Source organism: Limulus polyphemus, unplaced genomic scaffold, assembly GCF_000517525.1.
Source record: "Limulus polyphemus unplaced genomic scaffold, Limulus_polyphemus-2.1.2 Scaffold62, whole genome shotgun sequence".
NCBI lineage: Eukaryota > Metazoa > Arthropoda > Merostomata > Xiphosura > Limulidae > Limulus > Limulus polyphemus.
The window spans coordinates 169,216-182,131 of record NW_013665672.1 but is presented as its reverse complement, the minus strand read 5'-3'; the positions used below and the strand labels follow the sequence as shown (position 1 = coordinate 182,131).

The 12,916-nt window shown below is 28.8% G+C and overlaps 1 protein-coding gene across 2 annotated transcripts in view; it reads right to left on the bottom strand.

Annotated features, from left to right (window-relative positions):
* LOC106464620 (SHC-transforming protein 1-like) overlaps positions 1-12,916 on the bottom strand; it is a 60,136-nt gene that overhangs the window by 25,113 nt on the left and 22,107 nt on the right. For both annotated transcript variants that reach the window (XM_013924778.2, XM_022392847.1), the window contains exons 2-6: positions 7,636-7,706; positions 5,777-5,837; positions 3,184-3,303; positions 2,677-2,730; positions 413-591 (exon numbers count right to left, since the gene is read on the bottom strand). In XM_013924778.2, the coding sequence (XP_013780232.1) occupies positions 413-591; positions 2,677-2,730; positions 3,184-3,303; positions 5,777-5,837; positions 7,636-7,706 (485 nt within the window). The remainder of the gene's footprint in view (positions 1-412; positions 592-2,676; positions 2,731-3,183; positions 3,304-5,776; positions 5,838-7,635; positions 7,707-12,916) is intronic.

Here is a 12,916-nt window from a genome sequence, read left to right as displayed (position 1 = left end):
AATGTTTAAAGTATCAAATTGAATTTTTGTTCAATAAAAATCTTTCTGTGACTGTAGCTTTTTTTTCCCCAAAACTTCATCTTCAAAATAAGGGTGTGTCTTATATTCCAAAAAATATGGTAAGTATACTCAACTATATTTCCAACTCTGAAAAAAATTCATTATTTCAACAGTCAAACCATTACTTGTCTTTACTTTAAAAAATTATCAGTATAGTCTTTTATCTTTTATTTATCTAACACAAAGCCAATTTCTCTACAGATTAATATAGAATATGATTACTAAAACTAAAAGTTTGGGTTAAAAATTAAAATAATTTTACCTCCATTCTCATAGTTCGTTTTAAATTGTATGTCCTAAACAAACTGATCTTTTCACTTCTTTAATGTTTGAGATATAATATGGAATTTACCTTTCATGTAAATTTATGGCATGGGGCACTTTACGAAGAAATTCTTTGAACCTCAGATCAAACGCTTGACCTATAGTTGTAATGACTTCCTGTGCTAAACCACCACCACACTCAAGTACAAAACATGCTCGGCCATAACACGGATCTTTAGCAACATAGGCAAAGAAATCTAATGCATCCTAGGAATAAGAAACAAGGTTAAGCCACTAATATCAAATTACTTATTTCTGGTGTTTCAAAAACCTAATATACAAATACATGAATTCAAATTTTTAAGGAACTAGAAGAAAGTAATAGATTATAATATACTAATTTATAAAAGCTAATATTCTCAGGTAATCAGGAAATTAAAAAGGAAAACATACATGGTCCATAGGGTGTTTCCAACATCTTTATTACTTTAAATAACATTTATTACAAAATGTGATTCTAAATAAACTATAATAAACTTTATTTACTCTTACAAAAGTTCCATTTAATCAGTCAAACACAGTAAATAAAATATATTTTATGATTTGATATAAATTTCATTCAAGGGTAGGCAAGATTAGTTTTTGTTTTCAGATTCTGCACACTTATCATTACAAACTTTAGGATTTTATTCCTCTCCTTCCCCCATGCCCGAGTTTTACTAGTGTACAGTTAATCACAGATTATGCACCTGTAAAAATATTTGTGCAGTTGAAAATTCACCTATATAAGTAAATTCAATGGATAAATATTAAAAAAACACATTTAAGATTATAAAATTCCATCCCAGATTTGATAAATAAATGTGTTTACTAGAATATTCTTCATTATTTGGATCATTTCTTACTAGGCCTGTATATATCAAGTACAATAAGGCATCACGTATTAAAAAATTATGAAAATATAATTGTGCAGTTGAAAAACATCCTTAGGAAAAGCTCTGCCCTCATTAGACATTCTTTACTATATGTGGCACCTCTGTTATTTTCCTCACATTTGAAAATGGTGGTAATTAGCTCATTAAAATACATTTTTTTATTAATTGAAAACAACAAGAATGTATTTGTTAAGTTTAAAAATTCCACCCATCATGACTATAGTATTTAAATGCCTTTTCAATCTTACTTTCAGGCATGGCATGAGAAAAAACTTTTTATTCTCTTTTTAGCCAAAATATATCAGAATAGGATTCCATTGGTACTATTTTTAGTATTCCGGTCTTTAAACTACCTATATCTTTTTATTCCTATTTATTTCAGTTTCAAAGAAGTTGGAATCCAATTTGTGAAAAAAATTTTATATGTAATACAGTGAAACCCCGATTTTACACGCCCCGATTTAATGCAAATTTGGATATAACGCGATGGATCATTAACTCTTTCGACACGGGCTCAGTCCCTGGGACTGACCTCTATATAGTTTACATTCTAATAACTTTTAATATTTTAAGTGTATCTTTACAAAAATTTGTAGACTTATAGTATACATTAGAAGCCTTTTGCCCACAAAAAAATCAGGTTTTTTAACAAAGTACTTTTACTTAAATTTGTCGGTGAAAATATAGATTCTTTATATTTTAACTAGTCTGAGTGCAAAGTGATTTTTATGTCAAAATGAAAAATGCTTTTCGTCATCTAAAAAATCTCAACTTTCCTTTGTGTAATCCCTAAAGCCTTCTAAATGCATTCCATTTTAATTATATCTCATTGCAAATCATCTAAATATTATGTGTTACTCCATATGTATGTTTATTTGAAGACCATACATTCATAATTCTTTTTCAAGCAACAAGATTTATTTTATTTGCAATAAAAATCTAAGCAAATTATTCATGCAGAATGAAGAATAACAAAACACAAAATGGACCAATCATAATATCCGACTTAATACAGAAACCTGAAGTTAAAACATATGGATCATAGTATTAAAGCCTTTACATAACTCACACATTGAGTTTCTCTTTCATTCCTTCCCAGTAAAATATTTTGAAACACAAATTGGCAACATAGTTCCATACATTATATATTATCATCTTAAGCACAATACTATGCACAAGTTAGAATAAACATATTTCTTCTTCATTACTTCAGTAACCTAAAAATCCGTTTGTGTTAATTAATCCCATACATTAGGTAAATCTGAAACATGATATTTTCATTAAATTGTTTTACAATACTGTTGTACAGAAATCTAATTTTGTAAGATTGTTATAATCACATTCAAGTTGTAAAAAAGCAGATATATATGTATATACTATTTTACAAAAGTTAAATGTATATTTCTTGTCAACTTACAGCATCTCCTCCTGATGCAAACGAAATGTTTGGCATTTCATGGTTTACCATAATCTGCAAGTATAAAATTTTGTCATTTTAAGTTAAATTTTTGAGGGTTTGTTTTTGGAATATTATAACAACATATTCTAATATTCAGAAAAAGTATATTAATTTGTCTCTTTGTAAGTAACTTTTATGAATTTTTTTTAACTTTGATTTGATTAACCAGGAATTTTCATTCTCAAGTTTTCATACATTAAGAATGCTTATGATAGTCTTTCTAACATGTAAAAACATAAAATGCAATGCTTTTAGGTAATAATGTGTTGGTTTGTTATATGTTAATAACTATGTTACATAAAGATTGAAAAACAAAAATATATAACTCATTACATAACTAGTTCAAAGTATATGTATAGCTATACACATTTGAAATTCAAATATATTAAAACATTTCAATATACCTAAAAATAGAACGAGCATAATGAAAACAGAAACACTTTAAGACACTTTTAAACTACTAACCTCTCCTGATTCCATGACTACCAAACTGAGGTATGAACTGGTGATTGTAAGGTTGACATTTATTCCAGCATAATCTATGTTTGGTTTCTCTGCTAACATCTGGCTTATTCGTTTATCAACCTATTTGAAATTTCATAGACATGAAAATGCTAACATTCTGCTTGCTCATTTCCCAACCTGTTCTAAAACTTCACAGACATTAAAATGCTAAAGTCCTGTAAATCAATTCATGTACATATTTTTTAAAGATTAATCACTAGCTATTGAAGTTAAAAATCAAAATACATTTGTTCAATTAAAGCAACAATACCTGTATACAGACATCCATAATGAATACCATTCTGTTTATTCAAGCTTCTATATAGTTTATGATCCTCCAAGTTTTTCTTTTAACATCTTAAGCTACATGTTTACCACATCTATATTCTCTCACTAACAAGACCCATCTTTCAGCCAAACCTTAGAGCCTTGGATGGCTACTAGCTAGTCCTAGATTAGAATCTGGTATTGCTTGTATTCCAAAATGAGCACTCAACTGAGTGAAAAGGTAACTCCCTAACTGCTTAGTATGGTAACTTTGAACAACTCAAACTATCTGATTACCATGATTTGAAGATTAAAACATACTTTATATCAAAATGCTAATACCTGAAACTTGCCTAGTATTTTACAGATTGAACATGTTAGATAAGAAAAGTTTAGTATCTTGTAGACCCACTTAATCATATTTTTAAAGCAAAAAACACATGAAATATTGAACTAATTTATCCTACAGATTCATTGATCTACCAGTTTTAAAAACACTCATTTACCTTACAGATTCATTGATCTACCAGTTTTAAAGATCACTCATTTATACTACACATTCATTGATCTACCAGTTTTAAAGATCACTCATTTACCCTACAGATTCATTGATCTACCAGTTTTAAAAATCAGTCATTTATCCTACAGGTTCATTGATCTACCAGTTTTAAAGATTAAAGAAACTGAACATCAGAACTATCACCTTGTCAACCTCTTACATACCATATTTTTCAGTGTATAAGACACACATTTTACCCCAAAATTTGATGTCAAAATCTGCTTGTGTCCTATACACCAAAGGTATGAATAATATATATGTATATATACGATATACACAAGCCATGTGTAAATATATTTAAATAGGCATGCATAGTTTAGTTCAATTGAATGTGTTATTTATGACAATAGTAGTTTTTTTTTTCTTTTAAAAATATAACTATTTATAATGCTCCCTAAATAATAAAAGAATAAATTATAGTAATGGATGAGAGTGAAAAAGCTTGTAAATACACGATGATCCCTGTTTAATGTGGAGCAGAATAAGGCCGTTACAGGCCTAACTTTAACAAATGAAAAATCGTTTTTGAGTGCTTGCCTTGGATTCAAATGAGCTCTTTTGTGTTTAGAACAATATATACTAATTTTTAATGTATCAAATTGAAGTTTTGTTCAATAAAAATCTTTCAAATGCAACTGTAGCTTTTTTTCCCCAAAAACTTTGTCTTCAAAATAAGGGTGCATCTTATATTCCGAAAAATACGGTACTTGCTATAAGTATAAAACATTCTACATGTAAATGCTAACAATTATGAACTTTTCTATCCAGCTTATGTAAATTATCAGTAATATCTGAATATAAAGTGGCTCTACTATTAAAGTGAATTACTTCAGTATTTTTTATTCTAAATGTATTGGTAGAAATAGAAAGCAATAAATGCTATTTTATATCTATGTTATTTATTCATGCCTAATTTAAAACACAAATCAGTAAAACTGAAAGTATAAGCCAAGCATTTTAAATTGTAGCTTTGGTAAATCTTTTATTGTAAATTTATATATACAGACACACAACACTTCAGGTAGCAAGCCTTGAATATGAAGCTCTTCCAGTTGAACAAAATGGCACTATGAATTAAACAGGTCATAAAGTAGGGATAATTTCTACCTTTCTCTTTATGAAAACAAAGAAATTATAAAGCACACGGGAAATATAGCTGTATTTAAAAATATTGAAGCAACAAAACTAAAGAAAACGTACTGAAATAACACAGTCTTTATACAAGGTGCCTAAGAGTACAGCATTTTAACCAATAACTGCTCATTGTATTTTTAATGTACAGTGAAACGAAACTTTGAATGAAAACTTAAATGTTTTTTGTTTTTTTTTTTTTGTTACATTAAAGTACTACAGGTAACAAATCCAAACCAATGTGAAAGTCAAACATTTCTAAATTAATTTAGATTCATGCAACCCCAAATGTATATAGTACAAACTATAAGTATGTATTATATCAGTTATTTTTAAAAAAATTGTGTTTAATGTTAGCTTTACAGCAGATTTGTGCCTGGCTTCCCATATGAAACTATCCTAGTGTCAAAATGATTGAGTTACATATAATTTATTTTGTAATAGCCAACACACCTACAATAATGAGTTGGATACAGTTTTAATGTACAAGTCTATTGCTAAACCACACAAACATCATAAAGTTTAATATTTTATATATACATAACTTATATAAAATATTTTAAAAAATTATATAAAAAGGAATTATTATGAGCTTACTTTTCCCTTCTTGTTGTTTATTTTGAGACCAGCAGCTTCACAAACCCTGTTTATACATTCCCTAAAATAAAGAAAAGGGAGGCATTCTGTACAGTTTCAGCACATAATTAGTATCTTGTTTAATCATTCTATTGTAAAAACAAACTCAGTATGGTACATAAGCCTCATCAAAAACATAAGCTCTTGTGATAAAATTAATACAGAAATATTTCTAATGAATAAAAACGTATTTCATACTGGAAAATACATCTTTAAGAATTTCAAAACATACAAAAATAAAGATTACTTTTCTGTGGAAAAGCAAAAACCCAAATGTGTCATATTGAACATAAAAAGTACACATAAAAAATAATGAATGAAAGTTCTAACACGTTATAAGCTGAAATTAATTCTAGCAAGGTTTAGGGAATAAGTTCTTACAGAAAATGTAAATTCATTGCAAAAAAAAGTTTTGATTATATAAAATATGGTTTATTTATGTATGCTTTTCTCTTTTCATACATGGTATTTTCATAATAATTATTTTTATCAAAAGCATCCATTTACTAACAGTTAAGCACGATATATAATAATGTTATTATCATATACAGTTATTTTTATAGACAACAATCAGTTCATAGCATTAACTGTCAATAAACAAAATGTTTCAGAAAAAGAATTTACTTAGTCACTACCATAGTCCATGTTTATAGCATATAAATGTGAACAAACATAAATAAAGGATAAACATTTTTTAGTTTCCAAACTGAAAAAGTGTTTTAAGAATAGTGTTTTACATATTTTTTCTGAAGAAATTAATACTGGGCATTAACAAATTTCAAACTGAAGGTTTAAGTTTTAGCCAACAATGTAACTGCATCTCAAGTCTCAGCCTTCTCGTCATTGGATTTTGAACAATATATAATGACTGCTATAGATAAAGAGTCCTGTCAAATACTGCAATTAATACTGATGAAGTAAAGACTGAGACCAGTGGTGTTTGGGATATGTTAACTTAGTTGTCTCCCTGGACAATGAAGTCAAAATTTCCTAGGTTTTTGGGTTAGTGTGCCAATCTTAATATTTCGATAGCTGTTATATTACACATGCTGTTCTTCACTATAAGTACATTCAATTTACAACTTAAAATATGTATTAATAAAGGTACAAACAAATCTGTGGAACAGGATTTTTCAAATCCTAAATGTTTTCGTACTTAACAGTGAGAATATTGGACTAGAGGACACAAATATAAATTTTGGCAGAGTAGGAGTCGTCATCAGCTATGACAGTTTTATTTTTCTAACAGGGTGGTTGGCCTTTGAAAGGGGTTACCTTTGTATGTTGTGAAGGCAGTAAATTTAAGTGAGCTTAAGAGTAAGCTTGATAAGTATATGAATGATGATGGCTGGCTTTAAGATATTTATTTATTTATTAATAGTTTTACTTTAGTTTATGGGATGGACTAGCCAAAATGGTCCCATAGGCCCCATTTTGTCCCAAAATGTTATGTTATGTTAAAATAATTCGTTGGTTCTACATTTTACAGATCTATGAATGTTTTGACTAACCATAGTTGATGCTGTGCAATATATAAAGTATTATGCAAAAAATTAACCTAATATTCTCACACACACATCAAACTGACTGGTTAAAAAGTTAATAAACCTATGAACATGCAATAAGTTCACATTATAGCCACAACTAATTTGAAAAAAAATGTATTGTAATATGATTAGTTAAGTAAATAATGATACTGTAGTATATACAATACAATGAATGCAATACCATATACACAAAAAAATCAAAACTATACACAAAATTACTAGCTGAATACAATGCTGAAAATGTAATATTAAATTGCCAGTTAGTTCACTTACTTAGCTATCTGTGACCTGGTGTCAAAATCTAAGCTCTTCATAGATGTCTTCACCTCAAGGTAACCAATATACTGAAAAAAAAATTATGTTTGTAGTTTGAAATAGTGAGAAACAGTTGGAGTTGTTTTACAATAATCATATTTAGTTCATCTTGTAATTCAGAAAAACTCTGTGAACCCCATGCAAAATGTAAATTAATATCTAAGGAATCCTTTAAGTATACTGACATGCAAACAATAGTAACCAAACTGCTTTCTATGTAACAAGATTGCATCACAAACAAAGTGGAAGAGAGGTCTACTGAGTATTCTTTAGGCTATATTACTGATTGTAAAGTTTTTCAAATGAACAACAACCATGTTAATAAAACTTTCAATCACTCTAGCAAATATATAATAAAAGTAATGTGCTTTATTTTTAAGTAGAAGATATTAAAACAGTTTTAATCTGCTCTAACACACAGATGTTTTTTCTGTACTTTGAAATGACTTCTCAGTTTAAAGCTCAAAAATTCATTTTATTCAGTATACCCTCATAATCAAAACATTTGCTAGAATGCAAGTGTTTGAAATTTCATAAAGGAAATTAATTACTGGCCACATTTTAATATGATTTATATTTTCATCATCATTTAAGTTTACAGCCATAAAAAATAAAATTTGTTTAAATCTAAAGAGCTTCTTAAACTAGAAATAACAGAAAATCATTGGAAATGTATATTCATCATTGAAGAAATAATGTGCAGTTACAATAAACATGTGTAACTATTTCTATTACAGTGAAATTATTGTATGGATGAATGTTTTTACTGGTTAATAAAGCACAATCTTCTGGCACACAATCAACATCTGTGGTATATGACCAGCTATTAGGTGTAAGTGTCAATAAGCAAGAATCTATTCATATTAACAAAGAAAACAATGTAACATTAACATACCTTTTGTTGCTTCCAATCTTTATTAATTAAGATTGAACTTTTAATTTGAAGTTACCTAAAATTTTCTATGTATACAAAGTTCAACAACACCCATTCAATGATATTAGTAACAGCAATTTACATCTTTTCTTTTAACACAAATGTTAGCCATATATGTTGATTAATAATTTTCTTTGTTTTCCATTACAAAAACAGCATAGAGTATCTGAAGGGGCATTGGTATAAGAAAACTTTGTACACTAATGTGAATTATATCTTACTTTTTAAATACACAAAAGGTTACATTAAACATTAAAAGTATATCTGTTTCATAACTATCAGAATAAATATTATCTATGATATCATTCAGTGCCCTAGTATTAGAAAATAAAGATAAAATTATTTTTTTTTACCATGCAGTCCCAAACTGGCTTTACATCAATTAAGCTTAGAAGTAATATTTGTCTTACCAGCAACTCATAGACATGTCTAAAGTAGTAATACTTTTGCATTTAGAATTTTTGTGGACAGGCATGTACATTTTACTAAAAGCTTGTCAAGTTTTGTGTAGATACATAATAAATTTGGAATAATGGTCAATATTCCTTCTTCAATACAGCCAACTCCATGCATATTCAGTTAAGGCTTAACTTGCAAATATATTTATTATTTTAATTTAATAAAAATAGGTCTGAAATAAAAATTCAAATCAGGCAAAAAAACAGCACTGTTTCGTGTTTGGGTGAGATCCTGTATAAATGAACTGTACAAAAATTGTGCTAAATTTTCTCTTAGGAAGCCTAATTAGATGAAACTTTTATATTAATGTATACCATAAAACTAGTTTAGTTCTAGCTTCTCGTGTTTAAATGGAAAGGTATGAGACAGTAACTTACTTCCTTAAAACTTAATCTTCTCATACAATTCATTCTAATTACATGCATACAAGTATACCCTGTAGCTAAACTCTGCTGTAACTTAGTAATTAAAATTGAATTAAAGTTTTCTTGACATACTGATAACCTGCCGTTACAGTGAAATGAGATGATATGTTAAAAAAGTGGAAAAATATCAAGGTTTCATTAAAGATAATTTTGGTACTGAAAATCCTTTCATGAAATTTATGCCTAAAGTTTTTACACACAAATATATTACCAGATTTTATTTACGTTTTTTTTTTTCTTTCAAGTTCTAAAAGAGCAAATTTCAAAAGATCTTATTTTATATTTATCTTGCTTTATTTCTTCAAAGTTCAAATATAGTTTTAAAATTGTTACAGAAAATGTTGTAAACAGTGCTTGAAGTGGGGAAAAGAAGAGGGATGGTTTGTGAAATTTATTTCTTGTTTTTCTTGAGCAGTGTTCCCTCTAAGCTGCATGGTTGCGTAATAACCAATCAAGTGCCAGGCACTTCATTATTCCAGCCGTGCACATCCTTAATGACCCTTGCAGTTGATAGGCCTAAAGCCCAAATAATCATCTGGTAGCATTGCAAAGCAGCCTAATAATCCAATAAGGTTGATAGTCTAAAAATATGACCTCTCTAAAAAAACTGGTAGTGCACATCTGCACATTGCCTTGGTGCACATGAAATAATTCATTGTGCACATGGATTGAAAAAATTAGAGGGAAGATTGTTCATCAATATTTTTTATTTATTATTATTATAAAAGTAACTAAAATGTAAAAATTAGAAAATTATTAAATTAGATAAGGTTAGATTAGGTGAGGTAATGAAAAAGAATAATAGTAATAATTCTTCATGAGGTATACTCATGAGTAGCTCATGCCTCATGATACTGTAATGTGAGCTGCATGTTCACTAACTGATTTAAAACTTATGCAGTGTAATTATTAGTTAGACATGGTTCAAAGAGCAATAAAACAATAAAGTTAAATATAAACACATGTATACTGCTATGAATTACTGTATAAAAACTCTGATGGTTACTTCATGGTTATGAACTTAGTCACACAAACAGTTCTAATGGAGCCCATAGTGAGAGGGTTCATTCACTCCATCCAGTGTACTACTTTGTCTCATTTCTGCCTTGCTCTTACATAACATTTTAAGAAGAAAAAAAATACAGTTTCTCTCCCCAGTCCCTTGCTGCTGTAAATGTTTACTGCATCATATATTAAACATTTCCCTTCTGAGAAGCTTACAGTCTACTAAAAGGTAGCAGGATGGTTTTGGGCCCTCCTTAAAAGAAGTGGGACAGTTTCACTCCTCATCCTGCCCAACTTCAAGTACTGGTTGTAAAGAATCTTTGTTATCAAGTTTCCATACTACTAACCTAAATCTTACTTAAAAAAATAAACTTTGATTTTATTTTTCCATGATACCTTCTCAATCAACTACTATTAAATATTTTATCACCATTTCCAGGTAATGTGTACAAATTTGATTCTTAGATATAACTAATTTCAAGTCTGACAAAATTATAAGAACAGTTGATTAGATAAATATTGGATGCATCCATTTTTTTGCTGTCAGATATGCAAAAAAAAGCAAATCAAACAAAATTATTTATATTTCAGTACATTTTCTCATAAAGTATACTATAATGAAATCATAATGAAAATCTATAATTAGCATACAGATAGAAGCTTACACTAAATGAATTATTTTCCACAAAAAACTCTTAGTTTAAACTAACAATGGGTTACACTAATATCAAAGTATAAATAATTCTAATTATTAATTTACATCAAGAAACCCTGTGTTAATACTTAATTCCAACTTGAGTGGTGCTCTTTTGATATTTTTAAGGTAAATCTTTTGCCCTCCAGAAAATATCACTATATGGTCATGAATTAAGTTCTTTTAAAATTTGTCCTGTCATATAAACATCTCTTTGAAATTGTATATTGCAAGGAGTAAGACCAAAAGTTGGAGAGAACTATCTATTTAATTCAAATTTTCAATGCTTCAAAGAGCAATGTTTATAAAGGTCAAATGTTCCACAGTAAGAGAAACTCCACAAACAAATATATTAGCATAGATTTTTGGCATACATGTATATATACAAATGTGGGGTGTTTAAAAATGTCCAATAAAAGTCACTCCCCAGTGGCACAGCGGTATTTCTGTGGACTCACAACGCTATAAACCGGGTTTCGATACCCATGGTGGGCAGAGCACAGATAGCCCATTGTGAAGCTTTGTGCTTAACTTCAAACAAACAAACCAATAAAAGTCCTAGTTATATCTAACAATTAACAGAGAAAATACTATAAAATAAATGTAAAATAATAATGAAGAAGTTTGTGCATAATGCAAGATCTTCATATTGAAAAAAATATATCCTTGAAAATATTAACAGTAATTGGTAACTCAATCAATTCATGGACTTATTGTTTATAGCATCCTGACTTACGAAAATTCATCAACTCAATAATATTGTTAACTGCCAATAATCATGAATTTCTTGCTTTATTACAATATCCTAAGTTTACCACAAATCGTCCTTAACAAATGTTTAGATTACAGTTTTCTGCCACTGACGAAAAAAATTAACTTGTTGAAATATAATTGAATTGCTCTAATCTTGTAAAAAATACTAACAGTAACAGCAGTATTTATTATAGGCAATGATGGATACATTATTTATAGTGCAATATCACAACCTTAACAAAAATCTTTATATGATTAATTTTCTTTTTCTTAATTTCACGTATATTATTTTACATTGTTTAATTCTTCCAATGTATTCAGAGGATAATTTAAGTTATAATTCTGAACACCAATCCATACTAATAATAATAAAACAGCCTGTGTGTTTGCATGTCAAGTCAGTCAGCGCCATAGATCCAAGAGAAAAGAACCTACAGAAACTTTGCAGAGATACTAAGGGATTCTGTGTACCTGGGTATTATTTTTACTATACACTGACTTTTCTCTACGTTAAAATTCTTTTTTTCTTTACGAGCTTTCGACCCTCTTATCTAAGCCTCCATCGAGCAACAACATGCTGGGCAATAAAACTCTGTTTAAAAATAGGTATCTAGGCAACAGTTGTAACAGTAACTGACATCTGGTATTAAAGTCATTAAATACATACAATTGTGATGAATCTAGATACATATAATAGTACCGTCTGTTGTATGTCCATGTAACTACTTCGCATAGTGTAGATGGATCTTCACCAAAATTGGTATGGAGATTAATTAGGTCCATGCGGGAGTACATAAAAATTTTCAGTTTTGCTCCTTATATGTGCGTTTTTGAGTTTTTTACTGCTACTACTTCGCCCCCTGTTAATGATTCTTCACCAAATTTGGCATGAAGATTTGTTGGATCCGTGAAGAGAAACACATATATTTTCAGGGTTTTGCGGTTTTTATGGGCCTTTTTGCGTTTTCT